The 26,226-nt window shown below is 31.7% G+C and overlaps 1 protein-coding gene across 2 annotated transcripts in view; it reads left to right on the forward strand.

The window, feature by feature from the left end:
* Positions 1 to 26,226, forward strand: part of LOC130677536 (autophagy-related protein 16-1-like) — a 193,613-nt gene that overhangs the window by 154,541 nt on the left and 12,846 nt on the right. For both annotated transcript variants that reach the window (XM_057484328.1, XM_057484336.1), the window contains 4 exons: positions 2,001 to 2,121; positions 10,431 to 10,610; positions 11,529 to 11,613; positions 11,828 to 11,974. In XM_057484328.1, coding sequence (XP_057340311.1) covers positions 2,001 to 2,121; positions 10,431 to 10,610; positions 11,529 to 11,613; positions 11,828 to 11,974 — 533 coding nt within the window. The remainder of the gene's footprint in view (positions 1 to 2,000; positions 2,122 to 10,430; positions 10,611 to 11,528; positions 11,614 to 11,827; positions 11,975 to 26,226) is intronic.

Below are 26,226 nucleotides of genomic sequence, written 5' to 3' on the forward strand. Positions count from 1 at the left end.
AACAGATTGGCCATATGGTCTTGGTTGTCTCGAGTCTGGAGTCTGGGATCTAGTGTCTGGGCATATGCATCACTAAGATGCTCTTTGGGTGATGAGGTGCCTGCAGAAGTCTTAGGGTGGAAAAGAAAACTCTGCAAGGGTGTAGAGAAGAGTCGAAGGAGAAGTAAAAGAAGGAGCAGGCAGAAACAGGAGCAGGAGGAGAAAGGAAGGAGAAAGGATAAGAGTGTGAGTAAGAGTAAGAGAAATAGTGGCGAGGGGTTTAGCAAAAGTTTCCAGCCATTAATTTTCATTAGAACGTTTTTCAAAAGAAGAAACACTCTTCCGTGCTTTACCTAACATCCGTAACTACTCTGAGGTTGGGGGGTTTTATTTTATTTAACATTTTTTTACTCTTTTACTCCTTTTCCTCCTCTACATCTTTTCAGTCGGAGGTGAAATGAAGTACGCTAGTTGCCGTCTAACTAAAGAGATTGGATGAAAACCCCACCGACATGATGAAAATTCTCTCATCATTTTTTTAATAAATATAAATATGGAAACAAGCTAAAGTGAGCCATTTAATTAATTTTATTTTATTTTTTCAAATCCATTTTTTGACTAATAAATTTCTTTTTTTTTTTCATGTAAAAAGTATTCAGAAAATCTCAGAGCTAAGATATTTTGAAAAGTAATAAGAATATGAAAAAATTTGGGGTTATACTTTTTGTAGTAAATTTAATGACGGTAATTTTATGCTCATGATAAAGCTTCTAGGGTAATTAGGTACCAGAATTATGATTTTTTGAAGTATAAAAAAAAACGAGATAAAATTTTAAAAAAATACATGAATAGGTTTTGGAAAAAGCCGTGACATTAATTAAAGCTCGTTGTTGTATTGTAGTGAGGAACATTAAAACGAATATAATCTCGGTGTAGCTCTTGTCGGGATGATGAATGGGTGTAAAGGTAGCCACTGGTGGTGGGCATCATCAGTTAGCAGCGGGAGCAAGAGTACCAACAGCAGTATAAGCATAAGTAGAAGCAGAAGCAGAAGCCGAAGTAGTAGTAGTAGTAGTAGTAGTAGTAGTAGTAGTAGTAGTCGTAATAGAACCAGTGGAGACGGAAGAATTAGAAAAGGTGATGCAAGCCACGATACTAACCTAAGGCGATTTTTCATCAGTTATTTTGTACACGTCGGCGAACCAGTGAGACAAGCTTGGATGGAAGATAAAAGTTTTAACTGCATCCTATAGACTCTGGTCCCAGAGTGTTGAGAGTCTGACCTGGGGTAGTTGGATGGGTGAGGTAAAAAGTCGAAACTTTTTCCAAGCTAACGAATCGTGGCGAAAAGTTAGCCACCAGCCGTCATAGGAATACCTAGTACTCGAGTACCTACAGTCCAGCTGATAAATATTTTAGACGGCCACCGGGTTTTTATTCTTCCTACCCCGGATGGAAGATGGAACCCACTAAATATAGTCCGGTTACTTTTAACAATCGGCAACCTGTTGGATAATTTTATCTTCGTTTTGTTTCAAGTTCTGTCTTGGCAATTTAATTTTTGTCGTGAGTTGAATCCTCGGTTGCCTGAACAGGAGTCAAATCGGGAATGAAAGCAGAGAGAATCAGGAACAGGAACAAGAATATGAGCAAGAGCAGAAGTAGAAGCAGAAGCAGAAGCAACAATAAGAGGGAATAGAGCACGTCAAGAGTTGTACCGCCCGGAATAAGTTCAATGAGCTCATAAAACTTTCCGTGGGTTCTCCTCTCGTACTACTTGACGTAGTCAATTACAATTTACTGAGTTGCGCAATGCAGTTTTTATTATTTTCACATAGCTATTATTTCGCTTCAACACTAACGAGTCCAAAGAGACTGAGAGATCTCTCAGTTATTATTTTTACTCAATTGCAATGTTAATTTTTATCATCACTATTATTATAGACCATTTTTATGCTTCGCACTCTCGCTTTGAACAGACAAAAATAACTTTATTTTGTTTTTTTTTTCTTTTGTTACAGCATACACTGACTGGACACTGTGCTAAAGTTCTGGCAGCTAAATTTCTGGGAGAGCCTTCAAAAGTCGTCACCGGCAGCCATGATCGGACGCTCAAAATTTGGGACTTACGTAGCCGAGCATGTAAGTTGATATTTTGTTTTTATCATGGGTTATTTTATAAATATTTTTAATTTAATCTTTAATTTTTAATCTGAAACTAAGCTTTTGAATCCCTATCCAATAATAAGCCTTCAAATAATTTCTACAATATTTTCAAAGTTTTACTATTCGACACCAAGTGTTTTTAAAAAAATTTTTTCGATGAAAATTACGAAGATTATTTTAGTGTAAATACTTAGAGCTTTAAATTAAATTTTTTTTCATTTCCATACGATATTTACAACCGGAGTTACAGCAATTTTTATCGAAGGTTTTTATTTTTTGTGACCTATTTTACCCTGAATTTATTTCCCTGGAAGCAGCCGACGAACTTAAATTTATTATTCAGCCAAGTGAAAATAAAAATAAAGTGTGAATTTATTAAGCGTATTATGCAACGCATTATATTATATAATTCATATCATAAACAATAAAATGGTAATTCTGTTATTACAAACCCTATCAAAAGTCTTTTCTCTCTGGGTGTGCGGAGGAGGTATGAAAAAGCCGTCGGGTATTTCACATTATGAATGACCATCAGTATATCTCGAGTCGTCTCGTAAATCCAAAGTTATTCGTTATAGGCTACGCGAAATATTACGGCGCCGTGGTAATCACCTTTTCTATTACCTCTATTAGTCGGTGCATTTTATTAAACGCACTTACACTACACACTACACATTATTATTACACTACGCTAGACGGTTTTCTGATAATAAAACAACCTACTAAGTATTTGCATAGTCATTCATATGTATATTCTATACTACGTCCATAACGGTCTATAAACTATCGCCACCATAATCCTTAAGTGAAAAGTCTGGATGTTGATAATGCACTAGATAATTACTTCGCCAGACTTTCAGTCTTCTTTTATGTGAAAAGATAAACAGGACTTTCAATATGCCAGGCAATTGTTCGTTCTTTGAAAGCATTTATCTATTTTTTCACCCTAAAACAACAATCGCTTCGAGTTATTATAGTCAAATTTCGATTTTTTATGCTAAAAAATAAAATATGGATTTGATATTTTTTCGGGCTGCCCCTTTTTCCCATATTATGGACCATAGAAAAAATGTACAATATGTTTGGTTGGGAAAATTTCTGCATATTTGAAGCCTAAAAAATTCATGGGAACAAATTACTCTTTCAATCAAAGATTCCTAGTATAAATTAAACCACGTTTTTAACATAATGCCGTAGCCTATTTGTCTTGTCAGTCTGGCACAGTAGCTTTCGCCTTCTCTCTGTGTCAGCCTCCTGGCGATAGGTTAATTGCATCGACAAGAACATTGACACATACACACATCTACATACACTATTAGCCGGATCCATTCCATCTCCCGTCTCCGATGCAGTGCCGATCCGATAGCCGGTGAACTCCCCAACCCAGTCCTATCACCGTTTCCAGTCCCCAGTCCCTAGTCCCTTGTCCCCAGTCCCCAGTCCCCAGATCAACATCAGCAGCACCATCACCCTAACAAACATCCACGTCACGATATACAATCGACAGCTAAATTTTTATTTGAAACCTCTCTGGGGTGGTCTCTCCCAGGACAACTAAATGTCAAAAAGCACTTTGCAAATATATTTTACAATTACACACCAAACAAAACTAAGTGCAAAGAGCAAAGAGCAAAAGAACTGTTGTTTTTTAGTCGGATACCCGAGTTGTGATTTAGTGGCGGCCAACAGGGTGTCTGGGACCTTTTGCTGGTTAATCTCAACGTGAAATGTTATCCGAGTCTCGAGCTATCGATTTACACTTGGACAACCTACCCAAGACCAACCCAACAAGGAAGCAAACCAGGAAGCTGAATTTAAGTTTTGCTAGGGGACCAACTAGTACAGGGAAGGAAAAGGAGCCCAGGAGTCCAGGGTTGGAGGGCAGGGAAAAGAGGAGAGTAAAGTAGCCAAGAGGATAATAGTAAGACTACTTGGATATTGACACAAGATACTGGTATACACCAGATTCGAGAAGGCCAATGAGAATCTGGATTGTATTAATTTGCTAGAGAGAATTCGATGTTCTCGAGAGCCTGCGTTGCTATAGTCCTTGAGTTTCTCCCCTGGTTGGCTGGGGCTGATATAGATGTAGACGTAGATATAGATGTATATATATTTAGGTAGAAATGGGGCTAGCTTCTTGTGCTTGGCGCAATGGCTACCTCGAATTTACCTTTTGCAGTTTGACTTGTTCTCCAACGCTTTCATAAGTTCTAGCCCATCTAATTTCCGTCCAAAGTGGTTAAATCTACGGGCGAAATGCTCGACTGGGAGAGATAAGGGTTTGGGTTTAAAAAATAGATGAAAAAAGCTCAATCTCGGTGCCGCGAGTATTACCGGCATCTCTATCTCCTACATGAGGGCGCCAGGCGCGAAAAATTCATTTTATGGCTTGTCGTAATTCGACGCCGAGCCGAGCAAGGATTATATTCAACGTCATAAATTTAATTTATCAAATATAATTACCTTTATATATCAATCATAAATTACGCTTTTAATGTCCTCGCCTACTTTTTTTTTTGTTAATACTGACTGATGATTTTTTTTATGAACTTTTATGGCTACTGTGGTCATTTTTGGCGAATATAAGACTATTTTTTAGAATTTCGATGCCATAAATTTTTTAACTTTAAATTAAAATTGTGGGTAAACTAATTAAAATACGTCTATTGTTATAATAAACAACTTTTTAGTATAATTAATCATCTACAAAAAAAATTTTTATATATTTTTACAACAGTAGTTATTCATAAATTTAAAATTAAAAAATGAAATAATTTTATCAATCAATAAACTCAACTTCGATTCAAAGCAACCTTACTTAAAAACCAATAACTAATTATTTTATATTTGAAAAGACCGTACCAGTAATTTAGGTTCTGGTACATTAAATATATTCATTCACTCGTTATTATTATTATTATTATTATTATTACAAAATTCGCACACATTTATATATTCAACGCTTGAACGTCAGATTAAATAAAAACACAAACTGATCATCGGTGCATTTATTTTTGAATTAAAACATAAAAATATATATATATATATATATATATATATATATATATATATATATATATATATATATATGTGCCATGACAAAATAAATATTCCATTTTATATCCCTTTCACTCTATTTATCCGCAGTTGATACAACAATGTAATTTTATCTCGGCCATCAGCCGAATAAAATGAGATAAAATTTGATGGTGAATTCACATTTAATCAACCCGTCACATTATTATGAAATATACATATATATGTATACACGGAGAAAAGTAAACAGTTATTTTTTCTATGTTTACATGGTAAATATTACTATGTGGACATGGGAATTTTTCCTATGTCAACATAGGGAAGTTCCCTATGGAAATATAGAATAAATACTATGTTACATAGAAAATTTTCCTACAATACATGAGAAAAGTTCATATGTTAACATAGTAAAAGTTACTGTGTCAACATAAGAAACATTCCTACGTCAGCATAGGAATTGTCTCTATGTTAAAATAGAAACAATTACTATGTTAATATAAGAAAAATTCTTCGGTAAAAAAAATTATAGAACGATGAGATTTTTTTCTCTTTTCGCATATAGTTGAGGCAATTATATTTTTTAGTAACAAAATTATATATACATGGAAATTATTCCTATGCTAACATAGTAGAATTTCTTATGTGCACAGAGGGAAGTCTACTATACAACATAGGAAACTTTACTATATTAACATAGGAATAGTTCCTATGTCACAAAAGAATTATTCCTATGTCAGCATAGTAAATTTTCCTATGTTGCATAGTAAATTTCCCTATGCTACATAGCAAAGTTTCCTATGTTACATAGTATATTTTCGTATGCTCACATGGAAAATTCTACTACACAGAAAGAAATATATGGGAAGTTTTGCTATGCTTTATGGGAATAAATCCCATAATGATATGGGGATTGTACCCATACTACTGTAGGGATGGTTCCCATAATATATGGTTCCTATAATAGTATGGGTACAATTCCTATACCATTATGGGAACCATTCCCATAATGGTATAGAAATAGTTCCTATACCAATATGGGAACCAATCCCATACTATTATTGGAACCATTCCCATAATATCATAAAAAATTTTTTTGCAAAATAGTGTAGAAATTTCCCTCATGTTATGAAGAGACTCAAATAAAGCTTCTTCGACGCTAAATTTGTAAAAAAAAAAAAATTTTTGTTAAAAATTTTAATGTTTTTGCCGAATACAAATTTTTTTTCAATGTTTGAATTTTTTTTTTTATATTTGATAATATTTCTGTGTATTGTAAAAGTGTTTACCACACTTTTCTTTAAATTAATCTTTTCATGATAGAATGGGAACCATTCCCATAATATTCTATAGGAATGGTTCCTATAATATTATGGGAACTATTCCCATTATATCGCGTGCTTAAAGGTAAAAGGGCTTATAGCTAAGGGTTAATAGGGATTTGTGGTAAAAGGGCGTATAAAAAAATTTTTTTTTGCCATTCGGTTTGAAATTGTCTGAAACGTAAAAATCTGTGAAAAAAAAAAAGTTGGTATCCTAAAGGTGAAAGGGCGTATCTCAAGACATACGCCCTTTCACCTTTAAGAAAAGTACTACTTAAAGGTAAAAGGGCGCATAAAAAAAAATCGTATTTTTTATACCAAATGTTAAATAACGCGTTACTAGAACCAAAAGGGCGTATAAAAAAAAATTTTTTCGATCCAATCAATGTAAAAATGTAGGAAACATTAAAATCTATGGAAAAAACAAAAAAAAAATTTTTTTATTATACGCCCTTTTGGTTTTAAGAAAAAATTTTTTTAAAGTCATAAGGCCGTATCCTGTTTTTTCGGTTGTTATCAATTATAGGTCAGAGTAAGAGAAAAAATTGCAAGGGTAATAAAAATTATCACTCCATTACTTAATTTATCTGAACAAATATTTATTTAAGTAAAAAACCAAATTTCTTTATTTAATTTTGATCGAATCTTAAGTTTGTTATATTTTTTTTAATTCAACAATTGATGTAAAAAATATGTATAATTCGAGAATGAAAAAAATGCATTTAAAAAATTTTAAATTCTATGAGTGCAGTGAAAATTGATTTAACCAAATTAATAAAATGTACTTTTAGATTTTTTAATTTTTCAAAGGTGCATTTCTTCATTTTTCAATCAAGGTTTCATTTCTATTTTCTGTTTTTTTTTTTTTTTTTTTTTTTTTTTCATCGGTATTATCAAAGTCCAATTTTCAGCGATGATAATAGTTTATAAATTTTTTTATTATTATCAAGTTATGTTCTAAAAAAAAAATAAAAAATCTTTTTTTTTATAATCTTAGGTACAGATGATCCTGACGATGGCGATGGCATAGGACCAATACCCTGATGAATTTATTTTTTCTTCATTTTTCATTCGTTTTTTCACTTGAATAAATATTTGTTCTTATAAATTAAATTGTGGAGTGGTAATTTTGATTGGAGTGGCATTTTTTTGTCTTACTCTGACCTATAACTTATACTAAATCGAAAAAACAGGATACGCCCTTTTACCTTTAGATCACCAAAATTTCGAATTCTTAAAAGTAAAAGGGCGTATAATTAAAGACATACGCCCTTTTACCTTTCAATTTTTTTTTTTTCAATTTTAAGCGTAGAATGTGTCTACTACTCGATTGGCAATAAAAAAAAAAAGTATGCGCCCTTTTACCTTTGCAAAGGTAAAAGGGCGCATAAATTGTTATAAGCCCTTTTACCTTTAAGCACGCGATATGATAGGAATGATTCCCATAATAGTACACTGTAAAAAGAGCGGTGTTAAAAATGAACTCATTTTAACTTCGCCCGGTGTTAAAATAAAATTACACCGGTGTAGGAGGAGTAATTCACCGGTATTAAAAATACCGGTGTTAAATCGGGGTAACCGGCGTAAAAGCGGAGTAAAAGCGGGGTAACCGGTGTAAAAACGGAATAATATTATAGAAAGTATTCCTATATATTATAGGGACCATTCCTATAATTATAGGATCTGCTCCCATAATTTATGGTCGTAATTCCTATGATGGTATAGGAAAAAATTTCACAAAATTATGGGAACAGTTTGCATAATTTTCTTTCCGTGTACGTCAACATAGGAATAGTTCCTATATAACATGGGAATTATTCTTATGGTAATATAGAAATTTTATGTACATTTGAATTAGGAGAATCTCTTTTTTTGACGTCTATTCGAAGTAATTAAAACAAAATTTCCAGTTTCTATAGAGAAAAATGTATTCTTCAGGCGGACAAAACGGACCATCCTTGAAAAAAAAAGTAACATAATTTTTTATTTGTATTTAAAATAAATAAATATAAGAGAATGGTATATATCTAATCTAAATGTAAAAAGACATTTGAAATGCTGTTAGTAAATAAAGATGCCGAAGTAGAAAAAATTATTAAAGATAAACAACTGACATAAAATTTAAATATACTGAAAAACACATCGTATGTGATTTTCATGTTCAACAAGTAATCAGGTCCACTGAAAAATGCCTGAAAAAATTTTTGAGACATTCAAACATTCAAAACTATCCAAATATGGTCCATTTTGCCCGCCCTTTCCCCACGTAGATGTATGTTTATGAATTTATAAAGTGAAACTGGCGGGAAAAAGAATTTTTGTGTTAATAATTTATCATAAGATCTAGTGTAGAGGGCGTATAAAATAATTGGGTATTAAATTTCCGGAAGTGCGTCCTAAAAAAATAAATAATCCATGTAAGTATGACTTCAGGTGTGGTAATAAAAAACTAAATGGATGGATAGATGTATGAAGATTTTTATTTTCCGAGCGAGCAAAATCTAATGACAGGAGGAAGGCAGGAAAGATATCAGCTGTTAGAGCTCAACTTGTATCGGGCGTTTATATTCGTGTTCGCGAACGCGTCCGGCAAAACTGAGTTTCTGCAAGCGTAGATAGCTCGCGAGGTTATATAACAACGCGAACGACGTTGCGAGCCCGAATGAAGCGATTTGGTGCCCTTGGGGTTTAAAAGAATAGCGGAAAATATGAAATAACCGAGTAGAGTCGGGAGAACGCAACAGCACGCTCGCAGCCGGGGAAAATAACGCTCCCAACTTATTCTGATATTCACTCATTTTTTATATGCCTTGAGCTAAATTATATTATAAATATACAGTTTCTAAACACACAAATACAAACAACTATATTGGTTAATTATTCTTTTTTTGTTTTATAATTTTTTCATCGAGAAAAATCCACTGGGGAGCGTTCAGGGGCAGAAGAACAGCAAGAATAGCATTAAAAAAAAAAATATTCTCTGTAGGCTAAAAAATTATCGACTTATCATCGGCCATGTATATTTTTTGTCAGACAAAGAGTGTTTCTAATTTCTAATCGCCATTTCGAATTTTCGAAACTTTGCCAATTAGTAAGAGCTGCCAAAAACTAATAATTTTTCATTATGGACACATTAAAAATGGCATAATCTTAATTTTACTGATTATTTTTGTGTAAAATCTCTTCATGACATCATATGGCAAAGTACAGATCCCCTAAATTTGTATAAAATCGTCTAGAAAAAAAAATTTTAAGTAAAAATATTGCCGTACATTATTTAAGGTAAGAAAGCTGACACAATAAATATAAATCTAAATTTCTGTACACTCGGAACAAAGTTTTCGTAATGTAAGTAAAGGTATGGATATAATGAAGGTGGGGTAAGTTGGTAGTATCGTGAATTTGAGGGAGTATATGGGATCGAATAAGAGGTTTAAAGTAAGAGATAGATAGACATAAGGAAAGCAGAATCGCTAGCTATGGGATAGAACGGGATAGGACAGAGTATAGGTAAGGAAAATCGAAATTGGTGACTCGGGATGGCACGACTTTGTATAGAGTATACAGGCAGGGAAGCAGGCAGGCGGTGGGCGTAAGCTCAAACCTCATTATTTATCCACTTTATAGTCTCTCTCAGCCATATGTAAGCTACACATTTCCGCAGGCGTTGCGGTTTTCGAAGGCTCTGTCTACTTCTTGCTAGTAACCTGATAACAGTTTAAAGTTCGTTGGCTTTCATTACTATCCAGGCCTCCTTTTCCGTCTCTATTCCTTCCAGCTTAGAGCATCCAGCATCCAGCATCTAGCATCTAGAATCCAGCTTACAGCTTCCACCTTCAATAACCATACACACGTAATGTCAAAGGATTTTCCAACAAATAACCTAACTTTATTTTTGTTGGCTACTTGTGGCGCATTTCAACACAGGCATTGAAACTAAATTTGCTGGTTCGAGTTGCAACGACCTCGTGACATCTGACGGCGCTGGATCTACCATAATCAGCGGTCACTTTGACAAGAGAATCAGATTTTGGGATACCAGAGCCGAGTCCAGCTCCAATGACATTTTACTACAGGGAAAGGTCACCTCGCTGGATCTTTCACGAGGTAATTTATTCAATTACTATAAATATTAAATATATATTTTCATTTTAAAACAATATCATTTTTTTACATATTTCCGATAATTCAAAAGAGTATTTAATTTTATTATAAAAAATTTCAATATTGTTAATTGTGCCCCCTATAAAAAATAAAATAAAATAAAACCGTTAAATTTAAAATAAAACATTAAACGACTTCCGGCATTAAATAAACCGTATATTTTATTAACCTGCTCAGTATGTGAACTCGGGGCATTCCCCAAAGTATTTTATTTCCGACTGACGTAATTGCGCCTCGTGGAGTTATCGCATTCAAAGGAATACCCGCGAGTACGCCTGCGAATTCGTCCGACAGTTTCGATTGAGAAGAGCCGCCAAATTCTCTCTTTTTCTTTCCTTCCTCTGGTTCCTCTTCCACAGACACTAAATTTACCTCTAAATACACTAATTAATCCAATTCTTACTCCAATAAACAGACTTCTGTCGGGCTTCTACTTCTACCTACTGCAATATCAATCAACAATGACCGTAATTAAATGTTATTGAAATTTTTAAAATATATATATGTAATAAAAATTATATAATTATGATAGATCACGAAACGGTTTTTAAAATCCATAAGTAATACCGGGTAGAAATAGTGGATTGGTTATTGACCTTTAGTAATCACGCCAGCTTACACCGGTATTCCAATTGAATTCCGATAATGTACTACGGGATACTGTTTATTTCTTATATATTTATCTTATAAGATATTTTATATATAGCGAAGTAAGCAACCAAGACTATACGCTAGGCTAAGCTAGGCTAGACTGGGTAGGATAGTTACATAATTAAAAATACTTAACGCCTAGTTCAGCCTATTGTTTTTTTTTCTTTTTTTTTATTATCATTAAGTTTTTACTGAACTTGTGTTTTACAGACGCCAATTATTTATTGAGTTGCGTGCGAGACGATACGGTCAAGCTGCTTGATCTACGTATGAAACAAATTGTTGGATCATTCAGGTAAGCGTGGAAAGATATTTTATTTTAACTGTTTATATCTTATATTTGTTCAAGTATTTTCATTATTTATATAACAGATTATTATTATTATAATTTTTTATTTATATTGAATCCTGATTTTTAATTTGGTAATAAAATTTAATCCGCAGTAAAAATTATTGTAAATACAACGGCGCGAAAATTTGAAAAATAAAAAATTTAATTTTCATTTTAGCGCGGATGGATTCAAAGTTGGCTGTGATTGGGCCAGAGCAACATTTAGCCCAGATGGTCAGTATATCGCGGTGGGATCAGCTGATGGAAGTGTTTTTATTTGGAATGTCATCACTAATAAAATTGAAACGATACTTCGGGATCATACGTAAGTAATTTTTTTATCTAGTGACTCGGCAGTTTGACTGGTAATTTTTATTACTTTTATAAACTATGGCTCAATAATCTTCGGATTTATTCCTTTCGGATTAATAGCCGAAATTATCGCTCTTGTTTAACTTTGCATAATTAGAAAATTTTTTTTTTTACGGTTTTTTCATCTGGGAATTAATTTTCCGGGTAAAGTATCAAAAATATGGTAAAGAGGAACTGATATAATTTTATGGAGAATTTGTTTCTCTACGAAAAATTTTCTTATAACTTGTGAAGTAACATCAATACTTTAGCCAGAATATTCAAACAACCAATTTATTTTACAATCAGTAAATCAGCATACACAAGTTCGCGAGTTCAAATCCTATTAACTGCATTTTATATATTATTTTGTTTGTAAAATCACTACAATGAGAAAACAACTTAGAGAATATTATAACGTTTAATATATTTTAGTAGAAACTACTAATGCGAATCAATGATTGAAGTATTTTTATTACCAATATATAGTAAAAATCACAAAATGGTTATGAATACTGCATGTCGATCCGAAAAACAGCTATTGGCAGGGAGCGCGACGAAAACGACATCTGATGGTTACAGAAAATCATGCTCGAGAATTATAAAAGATATATAAAATCAGTGTAAAAAATAAAAATTCGTTATAAAATCAAAATATAAAAATTTATAATGATATTAATAAAAAAGTACAATTGTATTTTTGATAGAGAAAATTAAATTAAATATATTTCGATAAAGAAATTTAGTATAAAAAATTTTAATAAATAATAAATACTATTATTTAAGAATAGAATAAGGTTAACCGATAAAATCAAAACAAATAATACATGACAACTACAATGATAAAAGTTTAAAAAATAGTAAGTAAATTGAGTTTTTTAACAAAATTGAAGTAAATAATTTTATTTTAATTCATGATAATTTGCTTGTGAATCGTTACTAAGAAAGTACTAACTTATAATGTTTTTTTAACCTTCCGTTACACGCACTTTTTCTAGTGTCTCACTCATATCCACGCAAACTCTATTAGGTTGAATAGTGTTGTGCGGGAAATCGCCGTATAGCGCGAATAACTAAGGGTTAAAATATAATTTTTAGGCAATGATGAAAATCATTATCCAAACCGGATTTGAATCAATAAATGATAAAATATCTTTTAACCTCAAACGATGAGTAAAGGCAATCATTAACGACACAATAATTATTATGAACAATTTTTAAACTTAATTTTCACGTGTTTATTTTCAACGAGAGTATGATTCAACGAAATTGTACCCACAGCGAGCGCTGCGATCGATTCAGTTGTCCCCACCATATACTAGACTCCCTGCCATATTTATACTTTTATTACTATTTTATTGATAAAATATCAATTTATATAAAGAGAATATTTGATTATTGTGAAACGTTGAGTAATATAGGGGAGGGAGGGGCAAAAGGGGGTAATTAAGGAAATACCAAGTTTTCGAGGACTCAAATACGCTAAATATTTTTTTTTTTTAATGATATTCAAAGTAAATAGAAAAAATTTTCAGTTACCGTTGAAAAAAAAATTTTTTCATTTCTGCGGGCAAAGTAAGGTACCTCCTAAAAAAGGTAAAAAAAAAAATTTCTGGATTTTAAACGAATTTGATTAAGTTGAATTTTTTTGTAAGTAATTTACATGAAGAAAAATTATATTTTACATGTTTATTGGATACAAAAGAAGAAAAAAAAAATTTAATAGTTTTTATCATAAAACAAACGTCATTAATATTTTTCAACTGACAATTGATTTTTGAAAAAGTTTACCGAAAAAAATTCAAAGTAACGCTTAATTATATTTACAGAAGTGATTTTGGAATGTTTAAAAACCATTTAAAATATAAAATTTTTTTTTATCAAATTTTGGAGGTACCCCGTTTTGCCTACCCTACCCCCTTTCCCCCCCCCTTCCCCTATTTCATTATACGATTTAACGTTTTGTTTTATAAAAATATAAACAGTAACTAAAACAGTGCATTACACTGTAAAGAACTTGAGGAGTGGATTACTTTTTTATTTATTCACACCCTTCCGGAGTGAATTCCCGGGTCTAAAAAATAACTTGATTTTGACGCAATTTTAAAAATTGAAAATAAAGCGTCTAGCAAGACAAGTTTATAGTTATTTTTTTAATAAATGAAAAAAATTTCAAGTTATAAAAACACATTTGGTTTTGACTTTATTTATTTATTAGATCATGAAGCTATATGCTCCTTGTGATCAAAACCACAAATTACAATGGTATTACAAACAGTTTTAAGTACAAACAAATATAATAGTGACATCAACATCGAACATTAACTTTTAACGTTAGCTTTTTTCACTGGAGCCAAAATAGTGCAATAAAATACTACTTATACAAATTGTATAAGTTATATATAAATTACTCAATTTATCCACAAATAATACAAATTACTCAAATCGAATCAGGGCGAGTAAAAATTTTTTGCTTATATATGTATATATATATATATATATATTAAATCCCCTGTCAGTTTAATTATTAAATCCACATGCAATTACCAAAATCTGGAATTATTAGCTCACTAAATCCATATTGATAATTTTAGATCAACATATATAAATAAATCCATTAACAAATATACATTGAACCCTTATTCAGGGATTATTCGTGTTGATTCACTAAAAAAGCACATGAATAAATAAATAAACTAAATGTAACGTAAAAAAAATAAAAACGATTCGTACGAACGCAGCATTTATATTTTTTTGTTATTTTCTGAAGATAAAATCGATGAAAGCTTATTCTCTGTCCGCTCACTACAGCCAGTGAGCTTTACAATGCGCCAGCATTATCGGAGCATTAATACGGTAACGCGAATAGCTGAAACTTGTCGGTGGCGATCAAACTAAGCCACCCTTTTGCCGCTTTATAACCTCATTTATTATCCAGCCTGAATGATCTCACAAAATGGACGATGTCGATGTCGATGTCGATGTCGAATATGTTTGAGCGCTGATGGTTCTTGTCAAGTATCGGGATAAAAGAAGGCCAGGAGGTAAGAGAGGAGAGGGGTTATAGTGAATTTATATAACAAAAGGAGTGCTGAATAAATATCAGCGGATAGAGGCAGAGGTAGAGGTAGATTGTCGATGAAAGCTCAGGAAGCAATGCAGCCATCATTCAAAATACTCGAATTACCTTGTAGCCCCAAACCAAACCTGGAAACCATTTACTTGCCAGTGTTGCTAATATTATCCCTGGTGCTTTGTCAATCAACGTGGTTGGTACAGTTTTACAAAAAATTATAAAGAATTTTAGTGGCTTTTTGAGGTCAATTCCCATCGGGAAAATGTTGTTATACTCAACTATATTTGATTCATTTTTTTTTTTTCGCACACCTCCAGCACGAATACTAAATTATCCTTACGCTCTTTTGATTACACTAAATTAGATTAAATTGTATACTAGTACAGAGGCAGTTTATTAACGAATAATTTCGACCCGGTATTGATTCAATTTATTATTCCACACTGAAAAAATAGTATTTTACACACCTCGGATTGGAAATCCTCTCTTGGTCTGTAATACACTATTTTTTCAGTGCATTGAAATGCTATGGTGTCATAGTAAAGCCGTACCATGTTGGCCACCTGACAGAAATTGAAATAAGCATATACTAAAATTACTATGACCATAGTAAAATTTACAATGGTTACAGTAATTTGTGATATTATTTTTGTCAATTTTACTATAGCCGTAGTAGTTTTTGCATGCGTTTATTTAAATTTCCGTCAGATGGCCACTACGGTCCAGCTTTAGTATGACACCATATCATTTCAAACGAAAATAATTTCTCCGTATACAAATCTTGGGAAGCACGAAAACTTTCAAAAAATATAATAAATGGGCCTAATATTTGTTTTATGAGTTTTGTATTCTTAGTGACAAGAACCCTTTTAAAAAAAATTCAAATCCTTTTTGTTTAATTGTAATTATTGAAAAACTTAAGCTTTGTAATTCATGAAAAATTTAGCTGCCACTTTTTATTTTTATTATTATTTCTTATTTATTTTTTTTTTTCCACTAACTACTGGAAGCAATACTTCACGAAAAAAAAGAACTGTTACTGCAACAGGAATAGGTCATGTATAAGAGTTTGTTCCTGCAATATGAATAACTTGTAGCTGCAGCAGGATCCGCCTTTTTACAGCTACACGATCAGTCCTGTTGCAGCAACAGGACTGATCTTGTGAAGACTGCAGGGCTTTTCTGTTGCAGCTATAGGACAAGTCCTATAGCTGTAACAGAACTAAGTCCTGTAGCTGCTGAAGGCAAGTCCTGTAGCGACTATAGGGTCATGTCCTGCTGCAGCAACAGTTCTTTTTTTTCGTGTAGTGTGACAGTAGTATTGAAAAAGAATAAGTGGAATCGATAAAAAAAGTCAGGATATGTTAAAAAAATTTTAAATAATATATAAAAAATTAAACTGAAAAAAAAATAAAATTAATAATTTAAAAGTTCAATAAAAATTACTAATGAAGGAAAAAAGATTCAAATTATAAAATAATAATACAATGAAAGTCATGATTAATAAATAAAATATTGATAATTATAATGAGCGATTGAGGTGGGCACTTTTGAATTTTTCAACACTTTTTTTTAAAATCAAATTTTGAAGACTCTATAGGCGACTCATTTTACCCCATATTAAAAAACCATAAAATTGATCTCTTAAACATGATAATTCGATATCCTCACAAAAATTATAAAAAAGTATAGACCATATTACCCCATTTTAAAACATATTATCTAGCCCTCGATTTGTAACAAAATCGATTCCCGACTTAATTTTTTTTATTTTCCCTCAAGTAAATAACAAGTGAAATGCTCGCAATACGGATTTGGATTTGTAGTAAAAGAAAAAGTACCAACATATAGTGCATTTATAGAGCTCTCATTGCGGAGCACGTAATGTCACCATTGAGAGCATCCCACTCGACAAAGTATCAACTCTGGGCAGAGCTGAAGCTGACCGTCCATACTAGGTCCAGTAGGACAGCGCATGTACCTGAAATGACTCTTCTTTTTTTTTCTTGGTTCTTTGTTCTTTTAACTTTTTTTCTTAAAACTCGGTCCCTCTACTCCATAGAGACAGAGACCAGACACCAGCGGTCTGGATATCGGTAAACTATACTGCCCCGATCTGAGATTAGGGTGAAATCAGTAGTGGAAAATAAAAAGAAAAAAGATAAAATAAATAAAAATAGAATGAAAGAATAACAAAAAAAATAAATAAGATATTTGAGGTTAAGGTGGACCGGGTTCACAACAATGTTGTCGGATTTTCAGAAAACTTTTCCACGTCTTAATTTAACGTTTTAAGAGAAACAACAATTCAGGCGCAATCCTCTCTTCGCTTTCTTCCTATTGCGCTCTGCTAAAAAATAAAAATAAAAAAGTAAAAAAAGACCGTAATGACATTCTCGTTCAGAAGTTCTAGAGCATTTAAGTAGGATTACTCATTGTTATTTCAGCCAAGTAAATGCTTCGAGGTTTATTTAGATTTTTTTATTGTTATCGGGGCATAAAAATACATTGAATAGTTTAAAACCGCGGAAGGGGCAGGTGAAAATGAAGGCTGAGAAGGGGGTGGAAAGAGGAGGAAGGGTAAGAGGAAGAGGCTGGGAGTTTTTTCAATTGTTAAGTAATCACATTGTATTTATAACGATTTAAATACAAATGAATTAATTAAATAAGAAATTTCTTTGCGGTTTTATTTATTTATTTAATTATTTCTTTTCTTCCATTTTTTTATGTTTCGTTTTGTAGAGAAGTTATCAAGTATTGAAACAAAATTAAAAATAAAAAAAATAATGGACTGGAGGAAAAATATAATTTCAACTTGAGAATAAAAGTTTGTTACGAGAATTGAATAAGAGTTTTGAGAATTCGTAATTATTTTGAGAGTCTTGAGGACTAGTAAAAAAATTTTTTAATTGGAATGTGATTATTGTTGGCCATACATCGAACATAAATGGTCGTGTATCAAAAATAAAATGAATTTATATCTTGAAAATATGCACTGTAAAACATTTGCGGAGTGAATCCGGAGTGGATGACTTTTTATTTATTCACTCCCCTTCAAAGTGAAATTCACTCCGAATGGGAGTTATCGCAAAATATTTTAAGTTTAATTATTAATATCTCAACCAATTATTTATCAAAATAATTATGTTTCTAATTAACAGCTGTTTCTATTAAATATAAATTTATTTAAGTATCGAAATTGCGGAGTCAATGCGGATTGAAATAAAATTCGTGTCACTCCGAAATCACTCCGCCTATAAAAAAATCCCTATAGGAAGAGAAATTATCGTAAATACTCCTATTGCGATAAAAAAGTTTAGTAAATATTACTTTGCTATCTAGTACTAAGTCCACGAAAAAAATAAGCATCTGAAATTTTACTATATTGTATGGTGCGATTTGCGGTACGAATAGGAAAGGCTCCTGTGTTGTCAAGAGATTATTTTCAAGTAAAGTTTATTTTGCTTTATGTAGATTTACCTTTCCTGTATGAGAGTAGTTTCCTAAACAGCACGGCAAGAATTACTGTGCTGAGTAGCTGCTATCTCTCTGCAGTGACGCCAGCGCTGCTAAGCAGTCATAAGTCGTAGCTATGGCGGTGAATTACTCAAGACAATTCTTCGACGATGACCCCAACTTTTTGAAAATTTTTAATGATCATGAATTTTTATAACTATTTTAGAAACTTCATTTATTAATTAAAAAAAAAAAATTCGAGCAATAATTTAAAAAATAAAAACGTATTTATAAATTCGCTGGGATATATAGTTTGAAAAAATTACTTGTAGTTTTTTTACGTTATCTGTTTAAAAAAATTCGTTAAATAAATTTCGGTAAAATCTTCATGTCAAGATAATAAGTCGAAATGTCAAATTTTTAAGGCTACAATTTTTTTATTAAATTTCGTGAAACAGGCGATTCGAAATAACTGTGAGTTATTTTTTTTTAATCTATATATCCTGACGAGATTGTAAATATCTTGCCTTTTTTTTTAATTAATGTTTTAATTTCTTAGTTAAAATTAATACAGATATTAGGTTACGAGTATTATGATTTATTACTCAATAAAATAAAACTTACAACTTATCACAACAGACACGGATACTTTTTTAAATGTTCACATACTCTAGAGCAGCACAGTAATATTTACTGTGCTCGTACAGACATTTTCACAGTACATTCAAAGCGCCATCAAACACAAATTTTCATTACTATACCGCATAGGAATTATTACTAGGCTGTTTAAGGTATATCACCAATACTGTTTTCATCGCAATAGGAATATTTACGGTACATTTCTCTCCGTACATTTACTCCGCATGGGGAGTGATTTTTTTTTTAAACTCCGGAACTCTGAGTGACGGTGTGAATTCGGATTGAAATAAAATCCGTATTCACTCTCTATTTTTTACAGTCTGTCATTGAAAATAAAGTGAAATAAATTTTTTTTCCTATTTTTTTCGTATTTGCTGCATTCTCAAGCATAAAAAAGTAAAAAAAAAACTATTAACTTACAGCAAACCATATATGGCCATACTAAAGTTTTAATTGCCTCGAATTTATCGATGTATCGATTTCTTATACCGGGGGCTGTACGAACCGATAAGTTAGTTAAAATAATTTTAAAGCCTCTCAGCCAAAGGCGGGACTAAAAGTACAAGTGTGCCCTCGCGGGAAAGTTCCGTCCTTACATTAGAATTGTTTATATCGATACCAGCACATAAGTACTACATTATATCATACTATTACAATTATATTATATTATATATATACGTGTGTGTTGAGGCTCTCAGTATACGCATTCTTGTTCAGCGAAAGCGATAGAGCGTGACTTGGACAAGAGGCGGGCAAACTGCTTATTAAGTTAGTCCCGGCGGATTCTTATAACCGGGCAACCTGCGAATTACGATTCAGCAACGTCCCCTTTATGACCACGCTCCAGGTTTAAGTAATAACAGTCAGACACTTGATCTTCATGTTCATATACATCTACATATATATATAGTAAGATAATACTTGAGCCGATTTAAAAACTTTCAATCGCGTCTCATTTTCACTTTAAAAAATCCGATCGCGAGATTATATTAAATGATAGACCGCCCAGTTGAGACATTAAACTCATGACATTTTTAATTTTTTTAAAAACTACGATACTTTATCAGTAAGTCGTTCCCGGCCTTTAATGTCTCAATAAAAAAATTATTACTTTGACTTTTATTTTCAATATAAATTTCCTATTTTCCTTCGCTAAAATTTTAGATTGACACCAATTTAGTTGATAACTAAGCCTGTAACTGACTGAATCGGACAAAAATTTTCTCCACCGATACCCCTGAGTTTGGAAAATAGCCGCCTGGAGTCGAAAATTTCATAAATAATCACTGGAATAAAATAAGAACGAATAGCCAAGTCGTTGGAATTTTATTTTACAAAATAACTGTCATTTTTTTCTGATCGATAATCAGTAATTGGAGGCTATTACTGCTGAGAAATTATTTTTTACTCTCTGATGTATCGTTGAAAAAAAAAAACAATGGAATTAAACGATTACAGTTCAAGTAACGAAAAAAAAAACGTAAGCACGATTTTTTTTTTTTTGGAAGCTACAACTTTTGCCCATTACTCGAGCACTAATTAATTAATTTTGATGCCTTTTTTTTCAATCAATACGCCGAATGTTATAAATTAAGATTTTGGAATCAAAATACCGGTAACTGGACTCGGAAAAAAGATAGAGCTCGTTGAAGTTAAAATATATGTCTCGGGTTTAAAAGCTAATTAAATTCCTGAGAAAAAAATCCTTTGCCGGATAATGTCGAGAGAATAAATAGTACGCGAACAGGGGGTGTTACTGTGATGGTATTAACGACTTTGACGGGTAACTCGATTGGTAAGTACGCCCGGTAGAAACAAATCGTCTTGCAATAAAAATTTATCTCTCTGGGGTTCGGATAAAATTAAATTATTCGTGACCGGGACGGACCAAAAGTAAGACTGGAACTGGTAAAATGCGATTAGATGATACTGATAAATATATGTATGGAAAAAATACATGAGGGAGATTTAAAATAGTTATTTTAGTGATCAAGAATTTGGGTGTCCAATGGCGGTGGACACGTGACCCAATCGACACTTTTTCCACTTCTATCCCTTCAATGATATCCCCAATAGCTTCTTCGACGATATTATGTAATTTATCTTCGTCGAGTCTCCTCAGACATTTCCACCCCATTTTTATCTAGAAGCTTACCGAGGGACGACTGGACCCGATTCCAAACTCAGCTCGTGAGGAGTCAGGATAACGATAAACTCACGATTGAAACTCCTGCAGTTTAGAATTTGTCAGCTTCAAATGCTGGCATAAACTTTTTTTTTAACTCTCCCTCTAAGCGCTTTTATCTTTCAAGCCTCTGTATTTTTTATGCCACTTTTTAAATTATTTTCCTGCTGATAAATCGGTTTTGCGAGTCTAACGATCGTCACGTATCTAAAGAATATACGGCTAAAGCACTGAAGACCTTTTTTGTAGAGAATTAATTTTTCTTGAAAAAAGATCTTTATGAATTTTTTTGTAAACTAATTAGAAAAGCGGAAATTTAATTTTAGAACTTGGATAATTTTTCGGGAAAAAATATTCAAAAAAAATTTTTTTTTTAATCTTTAATTTAAATTTTTGGATCAATACTTGGTGATACCATAAAAGTAATAAAGATTAATTTTGGAGGAAATGTTCTATAAAAAATGGTACACTGTAGAAAATTTTCGGAGTGGACGCGGAGTGAATCTGGTGGAACGCGGAGTGGATGATTTTTTATTTATTTAATTCCCTCGTAATAAATTTCACTCAGAAGGGGAGTTTTGGAAAATATCATTTATAAAAAAAATTACTTATACATAGTGAAGTCAGGTCTGTGATATTTTGACATTTATATCGAGAACGGAAATAGTTATGAGTTTCCTTTCCATCTATTCACGTGAAATGATTTTTAAAAATTATAAGCTGCTGATAATAAAATTTTCACAAATAAAATTTTATTGAGTCACAAACTGTCGTATGACTTACATCAATTATACAACGAGATAACATTTCATATTGTACCGAAATATAAAATATTCCAATAAAAACTCTGTCACTATAACTATTCAATAATTTAATATTTTCACTATAGATTATATATATGAAATTATAATTTTGTGAGCTATTAAAACATTTTATAAATTAAAAACAATATTTTAAATTTAATTATTAATATTTAAATCAATTATTTATTGAAATAATTATGTATCTAATTAACAGATGTTTCTATAAAATATAAATTTATTTAAGTATTAAAACTTCGGACCGGAGTAAATGCGGATTTTCAATAAAATCCGCGTCACACCGAAATCACTCCACCCATAAAAAAATCCCTATTCACTCCTTATGCGGAGTGATTTTTTTTTAACTCTGGAACTCCGAGTGAGGGAGTAAATGCGGATTGAAATAAAATTCGTATTCACTTGCGATTTTTTAAAGTGTATAAGGTAGAGGTACAATTTCTGGCCACTTTAGGGCCATTTTTGGACACTAAAAATTAGAATAAAATAATTTGTAAAAGTCGCAATGACATAATTAATTTTTAAAATGCGTATAAAGACACTTTTCTCACACACTGTAAAAAATCACCGGGGTAAGTCCAAGCGGTGTAGGTGTTAAAATTGGCGGTGTTAAATTTCAACACCGAAAGCGGTGTGAAAATAACGCCGCCGCCGGTGTAGATATTCTTTACCGGTATTAAAATATTTTACTTTGTGAATATTTGTACTTACTCGATCACTGTACTTGTTAATAAATAATATTCTTTATTAATTTTCATAAAGAACTGACATTTTTTGTGTTTTATAATCTTTAAAGTTAATACTCCAAGCGGACGCAGTGTATCCAGCTTTTACACCGATATTACTCCGTTTTTACACCGGTTACCCCGCTTTTACACCGATTTTACTCCGCTTTTACGCCGGTTACCCTGATTTAACATCGGTATTTTTAACACTGGTGAATTACTCCTCCTACACCGGTGTAATTCTATTTCAACACCGGGTGGAGTTAAAATGTCCATTTTTAACACCGCTCTTTTTACAGTGCACTGTTACAATGGAAATTCAATTTTATACTTTTTCATTAATTTAAATAAAGTATTAAATGTCAAAAAATGGAGCAGTTGCCATAAATGGTACTTCTACCCTATTATGGTTTTCATGTCAAATCAATAGTTTAGTCATGATTTGATTCCAAAAGTTTAAAATTAAAATTTTCACTTGCATATTTTAATTAACCCATTTCGGCTCATTGATTTTATTTTGCCTAAAAATATATATGAAATATTAATCATGTAACGATCAATAAATATTTATAGAAACGTAAATGATGATGGAAATAAATAAAGTTGTGAGCATGACAAACGTGGACGTCGAATAAAAGGACGGCAGCGCAGAGATCTCCGTGGCTCTTAATTAGTCCCAGTTGTAATATATATATATATAGATTATTTCAAACCGGTAGGCGTTAATAATTCGTCGCAAATACTCGTCCAATTACTTGTGTAACCACTGGGATTTTAATCCTCATTCCGATTATTAAAAATAATAAAAATAATGACTTAATAATTTAGTAGTGAAAAAAATTTTATTTATTATTAAATAGTATCAAATAAAATTAGCAAATAAATAAATATATATATATATATAGATATGTGTAATAAATTGTATATATTGGAATTTCTCTCTAGATTGGTATAGAGTATCAACAATATAAAGGCTAGTTAATCCACGACTAGCAAGTTCATCATGATTGCAAGTCACGTATTGACTTTATGTACACTATAGAGTTTCCATCCAATGCTATATAATATTATGCTATACTGACATTCTATATCGAAATTATAACACAAAAAACTATTTATTTTGTATTCTTTATATCTATATATTTTACCCGTGAGAAACATTTCTTTTAACAAAAATTTTAAATTATAAAAGCGCTTAAGTGGCTTTGAACCGAGCAAGTTGTGGTCACTGCTCAATAAATTTTAATTTATAATTTTGATGGAAATAGCTGAGAGGTTGAATTTATATACACGGAGAAAAAAATATAGCAACTTTTACTTAAAAATATGAAGTAAAATTACTAGATTGATATTGTAATCTTGAAACGCTATTAAAATAGTGTAACTTTTACTTTCTTGAGAACTTAATTTTTAGTAATATTAAGTAATTTTTATTATTTAAATATGGAATTAAATATAAACTGCATAAGTAAACTTGACGATATATTTAGTAAATTTTACTATACCGTTTAGTAATTTTACTATTTTAGAATGGAAATAAATAAAATTAAATTTTTAATCGTTTTTCAACTTTTTATTATTATTGTTATTATTTTTATTATTATTATTATTTAAGTCATCGGTATTAGTGTTGGTGTCGATTTTTATTTTTAAAAAATCACTTGTTTTAACCGAGATTCGAACCCTGATCTTCTGCGCGCGAGTCCTTTCTTATGTCTGACGTTCCGATGTCTCCTTTGGACAAAGGTTTCTGAACTTGTAATACATATTTGTCTATGCTATCTCCACCAACTTTGAATTTTATCGATCTGCTTCGGAAAATTTACAAGCCGTTTAGTAATTTTTAGTTGCTGTGCAATACATAATACGACGCTATTCATCTGGTTTACAGAAATTACTAAACAGATTGTAATTTTTGTATACTGTAGAGTATTTAATGCATATTTTTAGTTAATTTTTATATTTTTAGAGAGTAAAAAATCGTTGAATCGTATTATGAAATGTAGTAGTAAACGTTTAGTAATAATTTAATATTTTCTTCATAAAATTTACTGTTCGATTAATAAAGAATACAAATAAATTAGTAATAAAAGTAATAATATAGAAATTTTCCAGATAAACACATAGTATTAATTACTGTTTTGTCACTTTTACTATACATTTAGTAATAAATAGCAAAAGTAATCACTCATTGATTTGCATAGTATTTCTTATTTAAATATATAAAATATTAAAATATTTTCGAGACTCGTTTTCTCCGTGTAAAAATTTATGGAGTAGATTTTTTACTGAAAATTAAATTTTCGATAAAAAATACTGAAATAAAATTATTGTATTTTTGATACTAGCTGAAAATCAAATTTAAAAATTGAATGATTTTTATAATAGTATATTGCTATTCTTTTTTTTCATTGTTTAAATTTAATTTATTTTTATGAGGAAACTATCGGGTCTTGGTAAAAGTTTATAAGGACATTTTTACAGAGAATTGAATTTCCTATAAGATAAGTCAATGACAATTTAATCCTCTGTCCAATAGTTGATAAGTTATAACCAAGAATCGACAGTTAATCATCACGCTTGACTATAATCCGTTATAAATCTGGCCAGTGATTAACCTAAACCCTCTTAAAAACCCTAATTAAACCTTAGATGCTTAACCTCCTAAACCCATCCATGAAAGCGTATCCAGTCAAGAGTAAATAAATAAAAATATAATCAGCCCAACTAGCAAACCGTCTCTCTTACTCGGTTTCTCAGGCATCGCGTCCCGCAATGTTAATTCACCGCTAGTAATTAGATAAAGTACCTCCCTCTTGACACCTCTTCCCTTCACTCGAAGCAACACTATCTAGGAATGTATGAGAATACGCACATCCTGACGTTCAGACACAAAACCCGGAAATTATTTTTAATTACAACAGAACCACAAATGAAATAACAATTACTGAGCCCCTATAACGTTACGCGTTTTAATCAAAGGTTTAATGATCCCGAGCTTGAGTTGGAACTTGGAATCAGGTTCAGTTGGGAGTCGACAGTAAATTGACACTAGGTCCTGGTGTCCACCATAGAAGTAGACGAAATTGCTCGTCGGACAGCAAATAGTCCTGTCTAATGGAGCACTCATTGATGATGTGCTGGCTCGTGGCAATAATCCCATGCCCTTAGGGGACTACATCTACATCCCGGTCTGGATCCAAATCTACCAGCTACAGCAAGAGGTAGAAAGCAACAATGCACACAATGATTACTGCAGCCTTCTCTTCTCTAGTCCCCTTCTCTTTGCTTCAGACCTTATTCAGTTTGTAGTCAAGCAGATTCTAG

This window comes from Microplitis mediator, chromosome 1 (assembly GCF_029852145.1).
Source record: "Microplitis mediator isolate UGA2020A chromosome 1, iyMicMedi2.1, whole genome shotgun sequence".
NCBI lineage: Eukaryota > Metazoa > Arthropoda > Insecta > Hymenoptera > Braconidae > Microplitis > Microplitis mediator.